The sequence below is a fragment of the Coenobita brevimanus genome, chromosome 17, assembly GCF_032717465.1.
Source record: "Coenobita brevimanus isolate Jiangsu-jjx chromosome 17, ASM3271746v2, whole genome shotgun sequence".
In the NCBI taxonomy this organism is placed as follows: domain Eukaryota; kingdom Metazoa; phylum Arthropoda; class Malacostraca; order Decapoda; family Coenobitidae; genus Coenobita; species Coenobita brevimanus.
Genome location: NC_136970.1, coordinates 26,820,182 through 26,842,023, shown reverse-complemented (window position 1 = coordinate 26,842,023; position 21,842 = coordinate 26,820,182). Strand labels below are relative to the sequence as shown.

The 21,842-nt window shown below is 40.3% G+C and overlaps 1 protein-coding gene across 1 annotated transcript in view; it reads left to right on the top strand.

The window, feature by feature from the left end:
* Positions 1-19,064: 19,064 nt before the first annotated feature.
* The window catches only part of LOC145391136 (lachesin-like), a gene marked incomplete at its 5' end in the record, with an annotated part of 12,968 nt that continues 10,190 nt past the window's right edge, over positions 19,065-21,842 (top strand). The window contains 3 exons of the mRNA XM_080265818.1: positions 19,065-19,244; positions 20,092-20,192; positions 21,349-21,461. Coding sequence (XP_080121944.1) covers positions 19,065-19,244; positions 20,092-20,192; positions 21,349-21,461 — 394 coding nt within the window. The remainder of the gene's footprint in view (positions 19,245-20,091; positions 20,193-21,348; positions 21,462-21,842) is intronic.

Sequence of the window (21,842 nt, the reverse complement as noted above, 5' to 3'; positions counted from 1 at the left end):
TGTTGACAGTGAGGGGAAACTGGTGATTTGATGGGAAGAGAAAAATTCTGTTCGCCTGTCTGTCTGTCAGTCTGTCTGTCTCTGAGGTATTCCCTAATGTATGTAGCAGCATAAGCACATTTAATGTAAACTGAAAAAAAGAACCAAAGTCTGAACTTGCAAAACTTGTCATTTCTAAAGAAAGTTGAACAATCAAGACCCGGTCATTTAGAGGTAATGTACAGTACCTGGATACAATGCGTTTGTAAGACTGGAGGTCACAGGCAGTGGGAAAGACCGACTGAGGAAGACAGTGCGTGAGCCGAATAGTTCCATATATAAAAGATTACTGGGCAGTTTTTGCACTGGAGAGTTGGAGAGAAAAACGGTGAGTGTAGCTAGGCCGGTGCGTACCCACCGTAACAGGGAAGAGGGATGTTAGTAGTGAATTTATAGACGCAGTGATCAGAAGTATTCTTAATTATGAGATGGCTTCGTTAAGCTGAATAAAATCGTCTGAGCAGCAGGAATAATAATAATATTAATAAAAAGAAAACACACATTAAAGGAAAAAATAATGACGAGCTAGAGAATGTCGCCTGGCAGCAAGGGGCAAATTATGCAGCAGTTCAATATAACCCACGCAAAAGCCATTGCCAGTGGAGAAAGGGATACAACAAAATAAAATAAATCCTTAGTCCTTTGTTGCACCGACGTCTTCCATACCTTACTGTTGCTACCATCAAATAATTGTATTCTGCTAAGGAGTTTTTCGATGATGTGTTGTTAATACATCCCTCAATAACCCCTTCGCTACCTGGACAGACTCCCTAAGCTCAGTAAAATAGCCTGGAGGTAGTAAGAGTAACATGACGTCATCGCACTGAAAGGGTTTATAATTCCCAGGTAAAAACTAGATAAAAAGAACAAGAAAATTTGTGTCTAAAAATAATAATTTATAAGCCGATCTTGCTAGCTAGAAGGCTTAGGAGCTCTTGTGGTTAGAAAAGGGTTTACTTAATGTGTGAAGTGTGCTAAGATAGATAGATAGATAGATAGATAGAGAGAGAGAGAGAGAGAGAGAGAGGAGCCTTGTTATAAAGTGAAGGTTAAAGGAAAAATTGATGGGTTGTGAGTTGGTGTGTGTATATAAGAGAGAGAGAGAGAGAGAGAGAGAGAGAGAGAGAGAGAGAGAGAGAGAGAGAGAGAGAGAGAGTTGATAAAGATGATAAAGTAGGTGAGCGGCAGAGAGTCTATAGGTTAATCAATGGTGAAGTGCCATGAGTGTTGATAAGAGGGTTAAAAGAAGTACTGAAGAGAGTTTTAGAAGGAAAATTCCTTAACCCTCTCAATACAATGACCAAATAAGCTCATACAGTTTATTTTGATATTATATGAGGGTGATGATGATGATGATGATGATCATCATCATCATCATCATCATCATCTTTCCCCACCTAAGGATGTAGTGGGGAAAAGCTAAGAGAGCAAGAAAAAAACCAACATAGGGAGAACTATCATAAGTTTGCCAATTAAACCCTTATACTCACTAATAAATGGAGAGAACAGGATCCAGAAGCAGGAAAAAAGTAAATTATAAAATAAGCATTAAAGTCAGAGTATCTATCCAGAATTATTGCTAAAACAAATATATATTTTCTGGACTGAAAATGCCTAAATGTTTTCCACGGAGGGTAAAAATCCACGGCACATTCTTGGATTGGAATGATTAAAAGTACCTGCCAAAAGAGTAATAAAATAATCTCATTCTTGTGTCAATGTGAAATGTTTGGTCAACCTTCACTCTTGCAACAATTCTTAATATTAAAGCGAAAACAAAAATCTGTGGCGCATCATTTCTCTCTGTAAAAGTGAACTATCGATAAAAATTCTTAATGAATTAAAATATGTATACTAATGCCAAAAGTGTAAAAAACAAAGACAATTCTCCTCCCCGTTCTCCTCCTACTCCACTCCTCCTCCTCGTCCTTATCATCATCATCATCACCCTCCTCCTCCTCCTCCTCCTCCTTTTCCTTCTCATCATCATCATCCCAACCCCCTTTCCTACCACAGACTGGGTGAGGTAGGATCCAGAAACAAGGACTGTGAAAATACTGAAGAACTCTCACCAGCATTCGCAGTAAAATGGGTCACACTGTCATTTACACGCCATTCAAGCCCCTGGAATCCTGGCTCCACTTTACAAACTAAACCATCTGTACCTATTTCATTCTAACATTATTATTATTATTATTATTATTATTACTACTACTACTACTACTACTACTACTACTACTATTATTATTATTATTATTATTATTGTTATAATAATAATAATAATAATAATAATAATCAGTAGTAGTAGTACTATTGGTATTATTATTATTGTTTATTTATTTATTTACTTATTTTTTAGGCATGTAAATACTAAAGCCACCAAACAGGAACAAAAAAGCTTAAGCTTTCCCTAATGTAATTCTGAAAACAAGATTATAATTATCTGAATGGGAATATTAACCCCTTCACCACGAGGGGTTTTTGCGTTATGGGTGGTTTATTTTTATCCAAGAAAGATCGGTAACCCTTTGCATTTCAAATTATCGCCAAGCGTACTCAGACTGGAGGATGATTTATGACTATTCTGCTTTGACGCTAACTTGACTTAAAACTGCTATCTAGCATGCTGGGCTGCAGTAAGAAATTAGCAGAATATGAAGCTAGTCATGAAGAAGTGTCATGTAAGGAATGTAAAACTGTAATATTATCTTCTGCCACTGAGCTATGTGAAATAAGCTGCAAAATAACGAAAATCTTGGCCAGGTTAAGGTAAAAAAATGTATAGTAACCAAGGAAATTCATTCCTACGCCAAAACTATAGGGTCATCAAATTTCACGCTACCACAGTTAAGTAGTCAAGCTGTGAGAGTTGCCCAGTTCTCTCAGATGACAACAAACCGAATCCAGTGTATTCCTGCTGCCGCCAGACGACTTTATTCACTCAGGAAAATCAATCAATCAACCAATCATTTCCTGTGGCACCCCACGGGATGCATAGGGCCTCGATGAACTCTCTCCACCAATATTTGTCTCTTGCCATCTCCTTCAGATCCCACCAACACTCCTCTCCTGCTTCGCTTTTCATTGTCCTCAACCAAGTTTCCCTCGGCCTACCCCTACCTCTTCTTTCTCTAGCAGTCCACTCTGGCACATCCTGTATTAAACTACCTTCTTTTCTGTATATGTGCCCCAGCCACTTCCAGCGAGACAGTCTCACATATTCATTAACTGGTTCTACTCTCGTAATATCCCTTACTCTTGCATTTGTAACTCTGTCTTGCCACTTTACCCCAAGAATCCTTCTCAGTATTTTATTCTCAGATCCTAATACTTTCTGATCTGTTGCAATTGTACTGTACCATGACTCATGCCCATAAATAAAAATTGGTCTAACCATGGACTTGTAAATTTTCACTTTAGTATGTACCGAAAGCATATTAGTATTCCTAACAGATTTCAACATTCCAACAGCTCGCCAAGCCTGTCTAATCCTCTCCTCAATTTCATTGTTTAATGATCCATTAGATGATACAATCGTTCCCAGATATTTAAAGTTTTCTACATTCTTCACCACATTATTCCCAATTACACAATCGATTTGGTTCTCCACGCTCATATTAATAATTTCGGCGGTTTCCACAATTTATTACCAATCCCACTTTTTCTCCTTCCTCCACCAGACAATCAAGCACCCTCTGCATCTCGTAAATACTTCCGCAAATCAGTACAATATCATCAGCATAGTCCAAATCCATCAGCTTCTTATTTTCTTTCCAGTTAATTCCTGCATCTGTTCTCCTTACAACCTTTCTCATAACATAATCCATAACCAAAACAAATAGCATTGACGAAAGAACTCCTCCTTGAATCACTCCTGACCTAACTTCAAATGGATCATTCAAAGAACCACCCACTATTATCTTACAAAAAGTACCTTCATGCAGGCTTCTAATAATATTTACAAACTTTTCTGGTATACCACAGAATCTCATAATTTTCAACATAGCTCCACGTGAAACACTATCAAACGCCTTTTCAAAATCCACAAAACACAAACTAAGTGGCATTTTCATCTCATTAGCTTGTTGCATTTGATGCCTTACAATAAAAATCTGATAATTACAGCCTAGACCCTTTCTAAATCTCGCTTGTTCTTCTCATAAAATTTTATCAATTACTAGCTCTATTCTGTTCAACAAGATTTTGGAAAAGACTTTTGCACCTGCAGGTGTCAAAGTTATCCCCCTCCAATTGCCACACACACTTAAATCTCACTTTTTATTGGTATTTTTATAATCACTCCATTTTTCCACTCTTCTGGAATTCCACCATTATCCCAAACCACATTAAAAAGTTTCAAAAGCGCATTCATCAAATCATCATTTTCCACCTTAAGCATTTCAGGAAATATTCCATCCTCTCCTGGGGCCTTAAAATTCTTTAACTCCTTTATAGATTTTGCTACCTCTTCCAAGGTTATATCCCCTGTTTCTATCTGCAAATCTCTCTCGGCTGGCAAAATGTCCTCTTCAGCTGGGATTGGTCTATTTAGAACAGATTCAAAATGCTCTTTCCACCTTCCTTTAATATCCAAATCTTTAGTCATCAAATTACCATTTCTATCTCGTACAGGTATTTCCTTCTTTCTCTTTTCAGTCCCAGTTAAGTCCTTTATGGCCTGATACGCTGCTCTTGTGCTCTGACCGTCATTTTTACTTAGTTTAATTTCTGTCTCTGTTGCCTTTTCATCATATAGCCTCCTCGTATCACATCTAACGTGTCTTTTTACTTCAGAATGTAAACTCCAGTACTTTGCTCTAAGTACTTCAACATGTTGTTCTTCACTTCTTAACTTCCTCTCTTTCCTTTTCTGAATTGCATTCCATGTTTCATCTGACATCCACCTTTTCCTTCTCGCTTTTCCCTTTTTCTTAATAGTAACCTTAGCACTCTCATGCAAAACCTCTTTTACCTCTCTCCACATTTGATTAATATCACTGTCTTCAGATTCCATCAAAATCTGCAGGACTAGATACCTGTTCCTACATTCCCACCGAAACTTTTCCTTCGTGTTCTCATCACTTAACAGCTCATCAAAATCATAATTATTACCTCCTGTACAATTACCAGTAACATTTCTCTTAAGTTTTATTTTAATCTTTGACACATCAAGTTGATGATCACTACTTATATCTGCCTCCCTCCTTACGCAAGCATCTTGCAAATAACTCCTATGCCTTCTGCTAATTGCAATGTGATCAGTCTGGTTACAATATTTACCACATGGTGAAATCCAAGTAGTCTTATGTATTTTTCTATGCTCAAAGATAGTTCCACCAATTAATGGTCATTTGCCAAACAAAAGCTTCCAAATCGCACCCCATTTTCGTTTCTTATACCAATACCCTCCTTACCCATACAATCTCCAAAGCCATCCCTAGTACTGCCAACAATCGCATTAAAATCACCAATGCAAACTAATACGCCATGTCTTGCCACTCTATTCACTACATCCTGCAGCTTCTCATAAAAGTCATCCTTCATTTCATCAGCAGCCTCATTTGTCGAAGCGTACCCTACAACCATACTGATATTACCATGGTCAGATTTTAAACGAGCATAAAGCAAGTGCTCATTAATTGGTTCAAACTCACATACTGCCTTACAAGCATTTCTACTCGTCAGTAAGTCTACTCCTTGGTAATGATTTCCATCACTTCCACCAGAAACCAACATAGTAATACCATCTTCCAAATTCATTTTGTCAACTCCAAGCAACCCCGTTTCTGCAAGAGCACAAATATCTATATTGTATTCCTTGAACACTGAAATAAGTTCTTCCATTTTACCAGCCTAATTGAGAGTTCGAACATTCCAGTTTCCTATTCTTAAAGTTCTTTTTGGATGTATAAACTTATTTCTACACCGTGGGATTCTTAGCACCCCCTGCCCACTTAAGAGCTGCACGGAACTGAGGGCCATTGCTTCGTCACCAGAGTTCATCAAAATTTATTAAGCAGAAAAATATTTTACCCTGGAGCCAATGCCAGTGGCTCGCAGGAACCAGACAGTGGAGAGAGGAAATTAACTAAATGTAAGTAAAATGCAGAGGGTTTGGACAGACAAAGTACAAGGGAAAGAACGACAGCAAAAAGAATGTAGATAAAAGTGTCCCTTTTAATCGCCTCTTACGACAAGCAGGGAACACTGGGGAAGTATTCTATACCCCCTTTCCCAGGGGGTAACTCAAGAAAAAAAAATATGGAAGGATTAACGTAAGGTACAGCGAACCCTTCTACTTCCACAAGCCTCTCCTAAATATATACTCGTAAATGCGGCAGGGGGTACAAAAACATTAAACATAAGCTAAACAAATAAATAAAATAAATAGGGGTGTGTTGGACCTGGATGAGTTAAAATAATAATGATATCTTCACCTCAAGGAATACCTGTCGTGTTCAAGGGGTTCAGGAGAGCTATATTCTGCATATTCTTCCAAAAAATTCTAGTCAGCAGAACAAATTTATTTGCAAAAATGAAAATAATAACCATCATTATCATAATGTCTTTAAAACAGTGGTCTTAAATTTTTTTTTTTTTTCATGCGAGGAAGAAGGAACCAAAGGCCATGAGCCCGCAGTAACAGTTCCCTCCAAGAGAAAAACAAAATACAATAGAGAGCCAAATTCAAGATCCGATCATTTTGAGATGTCTGGACACACTGCCTTTGAAAGACTGGAGATAATAGGCAGCAGGAAATACAAACAGAGGGAGACAGTTCCAGAGCTGACCTGTTGCATAAATGAAAGACTGGGAGTAACGGTTAACTCTTGCATTAGAGAGTTGGACAGAAAAGGGATGAGAGTTTGCTGCCAGACGGGTGCTACGCGCCCGTCGTAGAGGTGGAGGAATGCAAGCAGACAGTTCAGAGGAGCAGTGACCATTAAAGTAGCGATAGAAAAGAGATAAAGATGCAACAGTGCGGCGAAGAGACAGAGGTTGAAGGGAGTCAGTAAGAGGAGGAGAGTTAATGAGACGAAAAGCCTTTGACTCCACCCTATTGAGAAGAGCTGTATGTGGGGAGCCTCCCCACACATGAGAGTTGTACTCCACACAGGGCGGATAAAACCCCTGTATAGAGTCAACAATTGTGCAGGGGTAAAGAAAGAGCGGAGTCGGCTTAGCACACCCAATCTCTTGGAAGCAGATTTTACAAGAGATGTAATATGATCTTTCCAAGATAAGTCCCGAGTAAATGAAACCCCAAGCATGTTCAAGGATGATGCAGGATTAAGGTGAATATTATTAAACATTAGTGGGTATACCTGTGGAAGATTTTGTCGGGTTGATAGGTGTAAGAACTGAGTCTTAGATGCATTAAAAACAACCATATTATTTTTACCCCAGTCAGAGATATGAGCCAAGTCAGACATTAGGTGTGCCATAGCCTCATCCCTTGTTTGTTGGAGTAACTGTTGAGATGGGCGTTGCGGGAACCGAATGGAAAGGTGAAGGGTGGAGTCATCAGCTTATGAGTGTATAGGGTTAGATGTACAGCTTAGAAGATCATTGATGAATAAAAGGAAGAGAGTTGGTGATAGGACAGAGCCCTGAGGAACACCACTGTTGATAGATCTAGGAGAAGATGATGGCCGTCTACAGCAGCGGCTATAGAACGACCAGAAAGGAAGCTAGCGATGAAGGCACAGATAGAAGGATAGAAACCGTAGGAGGGCAGTTTGGAAATTAAAGATTTATGCCAGACTCGATCGAAAGCCTTTGAGATGTCAAGTGCAATGGCAAAGCTTTTGCCAAAGTCCCGAAAGGAGGATGACCAGGAGTCTGAAAGGTAGGTGAGAAGATCGCCAGTGGAGCGTCCCTGATGGAACCCGTACTGACGATCGGAAAGAAGGTTGTGATAGGAAAGAAGCCTTAAAATTTTTCTATTGAGAATTGACTTGAAAACTTTTGAAATACAGGACGTTAAAGCAATTGGACGATAGTTGGAGGGTTGGGAGTGGTCACCCTTCTTTGGGACTGGCTGAATGAGAGCAAACTTCCAGCAAGAAGGAAAGGTACAAGTTGACAGACAAAGGCGAAAGAGTTTGCCTACGCAGGGTGTAAGCACAGAAGCACAGTTCTTGAGAACAACAGGAGGGACCCCATCAGGCACATACGCCTTGTTAGTACTGAGGCCAGTGATGGCAGAAAATACATCATCTGAAGAAATTTTAATGTCAGCCATGAGGAAGTCAGAGGGGGGAAGTGATGGAGGAACAGCACTGGAATCGTCTAATGTGGAATTGGAGGAGAAAGTCTGTGCGAAGAGGTCTGCTTTATCAGTAGAAGAAATAGCTACAGAACCATCAGAGTAGAAAAGAGGAGGGAAGGATGATGAGGTAAAGTTGTTAGAAAGATTTTTGGCAAGGTGCCAGAAGGAGCGGGAAGAATTCGAGTTGGAGAGTTGAGAGCATTTAGCATGGATGAAATTATTTTTAGTAGAGCGAAGAACAGACTTAGCACGATTCCGGGCAGAAACGTAAAGATGGTGTGATTCAGGGGTGGGTTGGCTCTGGTACCTTTTGTAGGCCCTCTCCTTGTTGCGGACAGCATTAGAACAAGCGTGATTAAACCAAGGCTTTCTTGTGTTAGTCAAAGGATATGAGAAAGGAATGTATGCTACCATGCCCTAGAGAATAACCTCTGTAATGCGCAAGGCACACTCAGATGGCTCCCGGCCATGGAAGCAATAATCATTCCAGGGAAAATCAAAGAAGTACTGCCTGAGGGCCTCCCAGTCTGCGGCCCCAAAATGCCACAGATGACGTTTTCCTGGAGGGTCCACAGGCCGTACCGGAGTGATAGGACAGGTTAAGGTAATAAGGTTGTGATCGGAGGAGCCCAATGGAGAGAAAAGATTAACAGAGTAAGCAGAAGGATTAGTTGTGAGGAAGAGGTCAGGTATGTTGGAGCTCTTTCCAAGGCGGTCAGGGATACGGGTAGGGTGCTGTACAAGCTGCTCTAGGTCATTAAGGATAGAAAAGATGTAGGCTTGTTCACCAGGTGGATCCGTGAAAGGAGAGGAGAGCCAAAGGTGGTGGTGAACATTTAAATCTCCTAGAACGGAGATTTCAGAGAAAGGAGAAATGGATAGGATGTGTTCCATCGTAGAAGTAAGATAATCGAAGAATTTTTGATAGTCAGTAGAATTAGGGGATAAGTAAACAGCACAGATATATTTAGTCAGAGAATGACAGGAAAGCCGAAGCCAGAGTGTAGAGAATTCAGAAGAATCGAGTTCAGGAACACGAGAGCAAGATAAGTTGTTGCGTATATATACACAACAGCCACCTTTGGCTTTGAATTGAGTATAAAGTAGGAGGATACAGAAAAGGGTTTGCTGTCAGTTGCCTCAGACAGCTGAGTCTCCGTTAGAAAAAGAAGGTGAGGTTTAGAGGAGAGGTGGTGCTCAACAGAGCGAAAGTTAGAGGAAAGGCCGCGAATGTTGCAGAAATGAAGAAGAAGAGAGTCAGACAGTGGTTCCAGGCACCTCGAGTCATCACTGGGAGAGGGGCGGATGGTGGGAGCATTTATGGTCCCCCCCCCTTGGGGACTCCGAGGCTTGGTGAAGAGACGCCATTTTAGTTAAATTTTGAATAGGAAGTGTAGTGTGTACTGTGCATGTAGTTTGGTGTAGATAGTTAGAGAAATTTGTACTGGAGAGCATTCTGACCTACTCTCTGTGTAACTGAGACATTGAAAAAGTTCAGCAAAGGGGGATGATCAGGAACTAGTCCTGAGGGCTGATGAAACGGGAGCTCCAGCACTCCCTGTCATCAGCTTTCCATCCACCTCGGGAGTACTGCCCTGCTCGACTGGTGCTACAGTCTGCTCCTCATCGTCGCCTTTTGAAACGTAAGAAGGAACAGAGAGTATAAAACACGACCTCGGAGTGTGTGTGTTTGTGTGTGTGTGTGTGTGTGTGTGTGAGAGAGAGAGAGAGAGAGAGAGAGAGAGAGAGAGAGAGAGAGAGAGAGAGAGAGAAAGAGAGGATCAATATTTTCAAACCTGTGTCATGATTTAATTGTCTGGCAACGTGACTTTTGCCTCAGACTTTTATATTAGTCAACGAAAACAATAAAAACTAACTCCCAGATTCCTCTCTAGAAGTCAGTAGCATTACATTTTTTTTTTTAGCTGGATGAAATATGTCGGTCACAAAACTTGTATTTTTGTGCATATATATTGAAACATTTGCGAAATTTCTGCAGGGCGCAAGGTTTTATTTTGAAATTTTGTGTCTGCCTTTGGCGGACCTTTGACGTTATTGCCTTGCCAGAGTTCGGGGAAATAATTATTTCCTGAGTCACAAAGGTTTTTCATATATTTAATTTAGTTTTCAGACCCAAGTAGTTTGGCACAAAATACAACAACGAAAAAAAACTTTAGAAATAAAGGACCATTATCAGACTCACCCAAAATTATTTGTAAGGTATATACATTAATTTAGACGAGCGCTCAGTCACTGAAGAGAGATTTACCAGTGTAGAGTTAAGGTTTTGCACTTTGTAAAAAGGGTGACACAGTATCTCACTTTCTGTATTGCATATATATAAACAAACATACCTACAATTTTCCATTCACACATACACACTTTGTCTCTCTATCTGTCTGTATAGATAAACACACACACACACACACACACACACACACACACACACACACACACACACACACACACACACACATATATATATATAGATAGATATATAGATATATATATATATATATATATATATATATATATATATATATATTATAAACTGAGGCACACTTGCAAAACACTGACTTTTCTCTTCCACGTCAACTCTGTCCTTCACTCATTACTACTCATTCACTGTCCGTTCACTAACCCTTACTTACTGACACTGATTGCTGCTGCCAGTGTGTTAAAATGATCTAGCCATTGGCTTGAATGTGCTGTCTAGCACCGAGAGCTTCCTATTACAAAAGTACAGAGTAAGGAAGTGAATGCTGAGAAGACTGTTTTATGTGTACAGATCAGAGAATTTAACTCATCATTACGTGATGGCACCGAGTAAACGTACAAAGAGAATTTAACTCATCATTACGTGATGGCACCGAGTAAACGTACAAAGAGAATTTAACTCATCATTACGTGATGGCACCGAGTAAACGTGATTCCTCCTTACCTCTCTCCTAAATTAATTAGTGAGAGATAAATCAACTAGACTCCCAGAAAATAGGACGAACCTCTTCTAATAAAGTGGCCTGTCGTCGTTCGAGCTGTTTTGTAAACTGAAGTCCTTATTGTGCGTCTATCGTCCTACAAGTCCAACTACAATAAGCTGGCAGAGACCCATCCTACAGGGTGCAGAGCCGAAGTACTGTCTTGTCCTGCCACAGAGCTATGTGAAACAGGCTGCAAAAACGACGAAACTCTAAGCCACGTTCAGGTAAAAGTGTAGTCAGATCAACCCTTCAATTTCATAACAACTAACCATCATTTACGCTGAGAGGGATTAAAGATAATTTAGTAAGGTTAAACGCGCCCAAGTAAACAAGTCACACTTTCCACTTAAGTTTCAAATATTTCCTGTGTTTCAGTTATCGCCGTTCGGAATAAACAACTTACAAAAAGCCTCTGAACTACAGTTACATGTTTATCACTTAGGCCACATAAAAAATACTACTTGTTTAGCGTCCCCGCCCGACCGTGAAAATGACCCCGACCCTCATTTTTTAAATCTTAAAAAAAAAAAAAAAAAAAAATCTTAAAAATACGGCAAAATCTCTTCAGTCAAAGGATTCAACAAGATGTTCATGTTTTCGTCTCTTCTCAGCTTCATACACGGTTTGTATGACATTTTATACATCTCTACCACACCATATGGGTATGAATGTACACCATGGATATATTTCGCATATCCTGGTATACTAAAAAGAATATAAATATATATATATATATATATATATATATATATATATATATATATATATATATATATATATATATATATATAAACTAGAATGGCACTCAGTAGAGCGCATACCTTCGTCAACGCATATCTCGTAAAAGAAAGTGAAAAGAAATTCCTGGATCTGCACCTTTATCCGGATCCACACCAATATTCAATGGAGTCTATTCTGGGCCAAGGCCCATTCTTCTGCTAAGTTTCGTGGAAATCCGTCCACTAGTTTTTGTGTAATCTTGCTCACAAACCAACCAACCAACCAACAAACAAACAAACGGACAGGGATGAAAACATAACCTTCCTGGCGGAGGTAAAAAGAACCGCCCGCACGATCGTGAAAAAATGAATTGGCCGGACGCTAAACATTTTTTTTTTTTTTTTTTCTTTTTTTGTGGCCTGTCTTGCAACCTTCAGCTCAGGGAAGACTTATGAGGGGAAGTGCAAGGAAGTGAGGTGAAGGGAAGAAGGATATGAAGGGAAAGGAAGCGAAGTAAAAGGATGGAGAGTGAACGGAAGTGAAATGGATGGGAGTGAAAATGAAACAGTGTACGAGTAAAGTAAGTCAAAAGATGTGAAGTGAAGCGAATGAAGCGAACTGAAAGAAAGTGTAAGGAAGTGAAGAAATTTGGAAAGATGAAAAGTGAAGTAAGGTGAGAGAGAGAGAGAGAGAGAGAGAGAGAGAGAGAGAGAGAGAGAGAGAGAGAGAGAGAGAGAGAGAGAGAGAGAGAGAGAGAGAGAGAATGTCGCCCCCTAAACTTTTCACTCCATCCACTCTCCATTCATACACGCAAAAGCGCGCGCGCACACACACATATTTGACCTCTTCCTTACAACTTATCCTTCTGCTTACGCTGTTAATCTTTTCTCTCCGTTGGGCTCCTCTGATCACAACCTTATTACCTTAACCTGTCCTATCGCTCCGGTATGGTCTGCGGACCCTCCAAAGAAACGTCGACTGTGGCACTTTGTAACTGTGGATTGGGAGGCCCTCATGCAGTACTTCTTTGTTTATCCCTGGAATGATAATTGCTTCCATGGCCGGGAGCCATCTAAGATTGCCTTGCGCATTAAGAGGTTATTCTCTCGGGGATGGAAGCATACATTCCTTTCTCATATCCCTTGACTAATGCACGAAAGCCTTGGTTTAATCACGCTTTTTCTAATGCTGTCCGCAACAAGGAGAGGGGCTATAAAAGGTACCAGAGCCAACCCACCCCTGAATCACATCTTTTTTATGTTTCTGCCCGGAATCGTGCTAAGTCTGTTCTTTGCTATGCTAAAAATAATTTCATCCATACTAAATGCTCTCAACTCTCATATTCGAATTCTTCCCGCTCCTTCTGGCACCTTGCCAAAAACCATTCTAAGTACTTTACTTCATCATCCTTCCTTCCCTCTTTTCTATTCTGATGGCTCTGTAGCTATTTCTTCTACTGATAAAGCGGATCTCTTTGCTCAAACTTTCTCCTCCAATTCCACCTTAGACTATTCCGGTGCTGTTCCTCCATCACTTCCTCCCTCTGACTTCCTCATGGCTGACATTTTAATTTCTTCAGCTGATGTATTTTCTGCCATCACTGTCCTCAATACTAACAAGGCGTATGGGCCTGATGGGGTCTCTCCTGTTGTTCTCAAGAACTGTGCTTCTGTGCTTACACCCTGCCTAGGTAAACTCTTTCGCCTTTGTCTTTCAACTTGCACCTTTCCTTCTTGTTGGAAGTTTGCTCTCATTCAGCCAGTCCCAAAGAATGGTGACCATTTCCAACCCTCTAACTATCATCCAATTGCTTTAACATCCTGTATCTCAAAAGTTTTCGAGTCAATTCTTAACAGAAAATATTTTAAAGCATCTTTCCTATCACAACCTTCTTTCTGATCATAAGGATGGGTTCCGTCAGGGAAGCTCCACTGGCGATCTCTCTTACCTTTCAGACTCCTGATCATCCTCCTTTTGGGACTTTGGCGAAAGCTTTGCCATCGCACTTGACACCTCAAGGGCTTTCGATCTAGTCTGGCATAAATCTTTAATTTCCAAACTGTCCTCTTACGGTTTCTATCCTCGTAACTGTGCCTTCATCTACAGCTTCCTCTCTGGTCGTTCTATAGCCGCTGCTGTAGACGGCCATCGTTCTTCTCCAAGATCTATCAACAGTGGTGTTCCTCAGAGCTCTGTCCTATCACCAACTCTCTTCCGTTTATTCATCAATGATCTTCTAAGCTTTACATCTAACCCTATCCACTCGTACGTTGATGATTCCACCCTTCACCTTTCCATTCGGTTCCCGCAACGTCCATCCCAGCAGTTGCTTCAAGAAACAATGGATGAGGCTATGACACACCTAATGTCTGACTTGGTTCGTATCTCTGACTGGGGTAAAAGTAATCTTGTTTTTAATGCATCAAAGACTCAGTTTTTGCACCTGTCAACCTGACAGAATCTTCCACAGGAGTACCCACTAATGTTTAATAATATCCAACTCGAGCCTGCATCATCCTTGGACATGCTTGGGATTTCATTCACTCGGGATTTATCTTGGAATGATCATATTACATCTCTTGTAAAATCAGCTTCCAAGAGATTAGTTGTGCTAAGCCAACTCCGTACCTTCTTTACCCCTGCACAGTTGTTGATTTTATACACGGGATTTATTCGCCCCTGTGTAGAGTATAATTCTCATGTGTGGGGAGGCTATCCACGTACTGCTCTTCTCAATAGGGTGGAGTCAAAGACTTTTCGCATCATCAGCTCTCCTCCTCTTACTGGCTCCCTTCAACCTCTGTCTCTTCACCGCACTGTTGCCCCTTTATCTCTTTTCTGTCACCACTTCCATGGTCACTGCTTCTCTGAACTGTCTGCTTGCATCCCTCCACCTCTACGACGGGTGCATAGCACCCGTCTAGCAACAAACTCTCATCCCTTTTTTGTCCAACTCTCTAACGCAAGAGTTAACTGTTACTCCCAGTCCCCCATTTATGGAACAGATCAACTCTGGAACTGTCTCCCTCTATCTGTATTTCCTACTTCCTATGATCTCCAGTCTTTCAAACGCAGTGTGTTCAGGCATCTCGAAATGAACGGATCTTGAATTTGGCTCACTTTTGTATTTTTTTCTTTGCTTAGAAGGAATTGTTTGCGGGCTCCTAACCTTTGGTTCTTTCTTACTCGCATAAAGCATAAAACACACACACACACACACACACACACACACACACACACACACACACACACACACACTTTTATATTTCACCTTCCATTCAGTATATGATATAATCCACTTGGTCAGTCTGTTTATCTGTCTGTCTGTCGGTTACGATAGCACACCATACACCGCACCATCAGTTTTCCATTTAGCGTATTTTGGTAGGTTGCAGCAAGGATTATAGATTCTCTTTAACCATTGGGCTGGGCTACCTACCATGTCATCCACTCAGTGTAATCTAAATAATAAAGTCAAGGTGTGTTTGTCTGTTTGTCTGTGCGTTTGTTTTTTTCACGAGAGCTTTAATAGATATTGGCATGATTCTTTTTGCATTAGGATGGGTAAGTCCAGGGAGAGTCAGAAAAAAATGGTGATCGCCTGCTACGGGACTGCGAGATTATGCCGGAAATCGCGACAAGCGAAAATATTTGTCTCTGTGTTTGTTCATTCTTTCACGAGAACGGTAATAGATATCGACCTAATTCTTTTTGCATTAGGTCGGGGCAAGCTTAGCGAGTGTCAGAAAAATACCAAGCTAAAGTTTTGACTATCGCACACGACGCGACGGCGCGAAATTGTCGGAAATTGCAACACGCGGAAATATACGAGAACAATTTCTTCTACTTTTTGGTCAGAATTGGTCATTTTGGGCTCAATAACGATATGGAAACAAAGATAATGGTATCTGCAAACATTTTGCGATGGAATGGCTATTAGTTAGTCCCGCAAATTTTTGCGGGCAAACATTATTGCCATTATTAAGCTGCAAGAGAGTGAGGTGTTGTCTAGATCATGAGTTAATATAATTCAGATTCGCAATTACTCACACTCCTTTACTATTATTTGTTGCCTGGTGGGCATAAAAAGCCAATGCAGCGTTTAGTTAATTTGTTTGCTCGTCCATCCGTGAAACTCATGCATACAAGTGCACTGACCCAAAACAATAGTGTTTTCACGCTTAATAAAACGGGTCCAACTATTTTAAAAAAAAAAGAAAACAAAAATAGGTCAACTGATTTTGAGAGAAAATGGATGAATGTGTGGTGGGCTGGGTGTGTGGGATGAATGGAGAATGAATGATTAATATTATGTGCACAAAAATGAAGTTGATAGGGGAATGGGAAGAGGATGGGGGTCATCATAAGGAGAGAGAGAGAGAGAGAGAGAGAGAGAGTAAATTACTGGACACTCTCCGTTCAAAAATGGCGAAAAAACAAATCTGTATTCTTTTAGCTTTTCTTTTAATCTCTCGCCTACCTGTTTGTATAAGCCACTCTGTTTGTCTACCCAAGAACAGAAGCAAAAACCGTTCAGAGCAGTATTCCAACACTTGTGTGTGTGTGTGTGTGTGTGTGTGTGTGTGTGTGTGTGTGTGTGTGTGTGTGTGGTAGGAAGTAGTAGGAATGCGTAGCGGGGAAGTTGGTGTGGTAGAAATATTAAGAGATTTTTTTTTTTTTTCTGGTGGAAGAGGGGGAGAGAGTAAGTGAGAGAGTGTGAGAGTGAGAAGGTTGGAAGATAGAAGAGTTAGATCAAGAAGGAAGATTATATGAGAGGGAGACACACATACAGGAGTGTGTGATACTGATGGTTGGTAGAACAGGTACAGCAGATCTGTAGCCAAAGTACTCGCCCACGAATGCGTACCACCCGCCATCACTATAAAAAAAAACAAAAAAAAAAAACAGTAATCCTCTGACAATCGGAGGCATATCATTGCAGCTTTACCATAACTGAAAAAAAAAAAAAAAAATAGAATTTCGCTGCTTACTTCTACCAAGCTTTATACCACGCAAACATTCAGAAGCCTAAAGTCAGGGGTGTTATGTTTGCGAAGGTCATTGAGTGTAACAGGATTCTGAAGAATTTCTAATAGTTACTTTTTAAATAGCCGTTCTTTTCGTTGAAGGTACGATAGAAAATGATGAAAAATGACAAGGTAAAAGAAAAGTTAGGATTTTTTCTTCAGAAATCCTCTAGTAATCATAGGCATATCATCGCAGCTTTGCCAAAATTATCACAGAGGAGCCATATGTTCCGGAACACTGCCCACAACGTCTGGATACAATTCGTTTACTTGATTTTGAGATATTTTGGGAACAGCCACACACAGACATGCAGACCCACACAAGATGCAGATAATTACATTATCTCTTCACACTTGGCAAGCTATAACAAGAAGGAGGTAAGACAGCTGAATGGAAGAGAGACAGAAGTGTATGACAGTTGCATGGTTGGAAGAAAAAGAGCGATTAGTGGACCCGTTAGGAATTTTGGAGTGAGAGACTGACAGTGAAGTGTGTGTGAGTAGTGTGGTTGTAAGAAAATGATATAGAGAAAGAATGAGGTAGGCGAGTACATGAGGGGTTAGGCTTCATGGAGCAGAGGAAGTGTGTGTGTGATATATATATATATATATATATATATATATATATATATATATATATATATATATATATATATATATGGGACATATATATATATATATATATATATATATATATATATATATATATATATATATATATATATATATATATATATATATATATATATATATATATATATATATATATATGTATATATATATATGGAGCCTCTGTGGGACAGTGGCAGAGTATATATATATATATATATATATATATATATATATATATACTATATATATATATATATATATATATATACATACATATATATATATATATATATATATATATATATATATATATATATATATATATATATGGAGCCTCTGTGGGACAGTGGCAGAGTATATATATATATATATATATATATATATATATATATATATATATATATATATATGGAGCCTCTGTGGGACAGTGGCAGAGTGTGCGTTTCGTACATGGGTGAACCAGGGTTCGTGCCCCACCAGGGTAATAATTTTTGGGAGTGTTCACCCGGCCACGTACTGCATTGGCGGACAAAAGGAGTGCTGTGGTTGAACCAGTGTCGCTTACTACGAAGTATGCTTGCACCCAGTCGGCTTGCGCGGGCCGCTTACCTTTGGTTCACAAACTACACGGGCATCTAAAGTCACTCCAACACTACGATTACACTTACAAGCACTTCTCACCCTACATACAATCTCTACCAGACAGCCTAAGCCACTTGGTAGAGATACATTGGCTGTATCGTCCCGACTTCGGTCGGGATAGGCCGGTCCTGCAGTGGATACTCAAACGGCTGATGATGATGATGACGAAGATGGTATATAATTATACAGTATATATATATATATATATATATATATATATATATATATATATATATATTTACTAACTCAGTGTAGTGCTACTCTCTGATGTCTGCTCTTTCCTCTCCTCCATCCTACTTTCCTTCCATTCTCTTCTTTCTCTCCTTCATTCTTTCCCCGTCCTTCTGCCTACAGGTGACGTTACACTCCCTCTTCTGTCTTTCTTTCCTTCATTCTTTCCTCTTCCGCCTGTGGGTGACTCTACACTGAGTGACAAGCCAAATGGTTTCCTGTACACCAGGAAACCATGTACTATGCTGGGTGGTAACCATATAACCAAATTTTGGCGCCTGGTGCTTTAGTGGGTAATGACAGAGCTCCAATCGGATTGAGCCAGTGAAGGTTTATATCCAGGGGATGGTTGGGGCTTACTCACCCTCTCTCTCTCTCTCTCTCTCTCTCTGGTTCCAAAAAGTCAGTAACTAAAGCATCAGTGTATATCATCACATCACTCACCCCATCTTCCTTTTTTTCCGCCCAGCTGTTGGCATCTGTAGCAGCGAAGGCGCAGCAGCAGGCACCATAGAGCGCAAACTACCCCCTCCAAGGCCTTCCAGCACCGCCCCCTCCCGGCAGGATCTGTACGAGGCGGCCGAGGACCTGTGGGCGAAAGCGCTTGCCCTCAACACACTGGCTCCGGAGTTCCAGTATCAGAATAACACGGAGGTGGCGGCGCAGGTTGGCGGAGAGGCGACCTTCAGCTGCTATACCTATCACCTCTCTGACGAAATGGTGAGAGGGGGTGAAACATGGATAGGTGATCTAATGGTGAGAGAGAGAGAGAGAGAGAGAGAGAGAGAGAGAGAGAGAGAGAGAGAGAGAGAGAGAGAGAGAGAGAGAGAGAGAGAGAGAAGATTTGAACTCCGTTAGATCACTAATGTCACTCACTCAGTATCCCTCCCGTCTTTCTCGCTGTCATTTCCTGTCATAGACTCTGTCTCTGTCTGTCTGCCTGTCTGTCTGTCTCAACATAAGCCCCTGTGTAGTTGGTGGTGGTCACTTTCGCAACCTTTATCAAAATGGACGATGTTTGTTTTCACCGAGGGAGCGTGGGCTTACAAGGTATTACTGAGGCTTTTATATTTGGCGGAGAAACCGTGATGCAGAGAGAGAGAGAGAGAGAGAGAGAGAGAGAGGAGGTGGGTTTGTGGTTTTACAAAACTTTAAAGGATATGGTGAAAGGACTTTAGAAGAAAATAAAGGAACAGGAAGACACAGACATGTGAGAACCACTAACCACGAAAAACGAAAAATGAAAATACACACACATAACAAAAATCAATGTTGAGGACAAGAGTTATCTTTGGCAGGTAATACATTATTTAACAAGAAAATTTTCAAAGGTTTTGCTGCATATCAGGTATATAGTAATGGGAACATATTCGTACCAACATTGTTCAGACTGTGTTAAGTATTGTGTATACGGGTTATGATCCATTGTGACAAGTGGAAAGGTTGGGTGAGATACACACAGATTAGAGCTTGTATTCTTTATTTTTTCTAATATTAGAGTAAATATAGAATTCAAGCTGTAACCTACGTCTCTCTCACTCAACCTTTATACGTGATATGTTTTCAGGTGGCGTGGTTGAAGAGGGACAACGACCAGCTGCTGACGGTGGGGCAGCAGGTGTATGTGCCGGAGGAGAGGTTTTCAGTCGTGCACAGGGACCATGCAGATGTACGTCACATTTTATAGACAGTAACAATACCTATATGTATATCTATAGACAGTAACAATACCTATATGTATATCTTTCTGATTTCAACCAACTTAAAGACTGGTTGGATTTCTTTCGTATTCACCAAGTTACATCATTCTTCTTCTTGTTTTTGTATCGCCACATCATTTTCGAAAGTGGTAAATAAAGCTGGGATGATAACCAGTTTACATTTACATGTGTTCGGTACATTATGGTTATAAGAAATATTTAGAGCTACTCTTTTTTCTTAATTACACGAGACAGCTGTGATAATTTAAAGTTAGTTTTGAGGACTACATTTTAAAATTTTATTTTCAGTTTATTTCTTTGTTGTTCTTCTCAGAGTTTGATGATGCATGTTCCAATATTTTCATGTGTGTGTGTTTTTTTTGGCATGTTCATATTTTCAAAAATTTGTGCCACATTTTTTCGAGTTTTGCTTTTACTAATACCGATTCGGATGCATGATGTTTTTGCCTATGACACTTCAGACTGCTACTTCATGTTTATTTTAATTCATGTTAGGAACAGCTCTCTTTCTCTCTCTCTCTCTCTCTCTCTCTCTCTCTCTCAGGTATACGAAAGGTCTCCCCGAAGCTGAATAAGTCTAATGGCAGCCAAAACAAAAATCTTCTTTTTACTTGATCAATTTGAACTGTACAGTAGAAAGGCATTACATAGACCCTTTATTCTAACAACCACCAGACGATTTTATTCAGCCAAGGGAACCCTCCCCACCTCTGGCCTCCAAAGGATTAGTGTATAGTAGGGGACAAGATTTGGCCTAATATTTCACCTCTCCTGCTTGTGACTCTCCTCTGCTGGCCTAAAATTCCTAAACTGAGAGAATCACAGTATGTTTTTCTGTATATAAATGATTTTCACTGCATCAGGGAGGAAAGTGATGGACCTGCCCCAATTGTGAAGCAGTCAGTGAAATAGTAAGCGACTGTGCGGTATATCTTATGACAGAGATCAGTTATTTTTAGGCTGGTACAAGGAAGCCATGGAATGCTACTGGTTTGGTCATTATCACTCATGGCAATATATGCAGATGTATGTGAAAACGTGTGAATAACGAGATTAGTATTGGTTATAACTCTCTCTCTCTCTCTCTCTCTCTCTCTCTCTCTGCAGGCGTGGGAGCTGTGGGTGAAGGACGTGCAGGAGGTGGACGCAGGTCAATATGAGTGTCAGCTTACTACCAATCCGCCTGTATCATATTTCTTCACACTCACAGTCACGCGTAAGTACAGCCGTAAGTAGATCCGTAAGTAGATCCGATAGTAGATGCATAAGTACACCCGAGAGTAGGTGTGTAACCAGATGTGTAAGTATATCAGCAAGTAAATGCATAAGTACTGTACATGCGTTAGCAGTCTGGTTTGTGTAATTAGTATCATAATCCGTAAGTAGATGCGTCAGTAGATGCGTTAGTTGTCTGGTTTGTGTGTTATTGGGTATATTCGTGATCCGTCAGTAGATGCGTCAGTAGATGCGTTAGTTGTCTGGTTTGTGTAATTAATATATTCGTGATCCGCAAGTAGATGTGTCAGTAGATGCATTAGCAGTCTGCTGTGTGTATTAGTATATTCGTGAGTATATCCGTAAGTCGTAAGTAGATGCG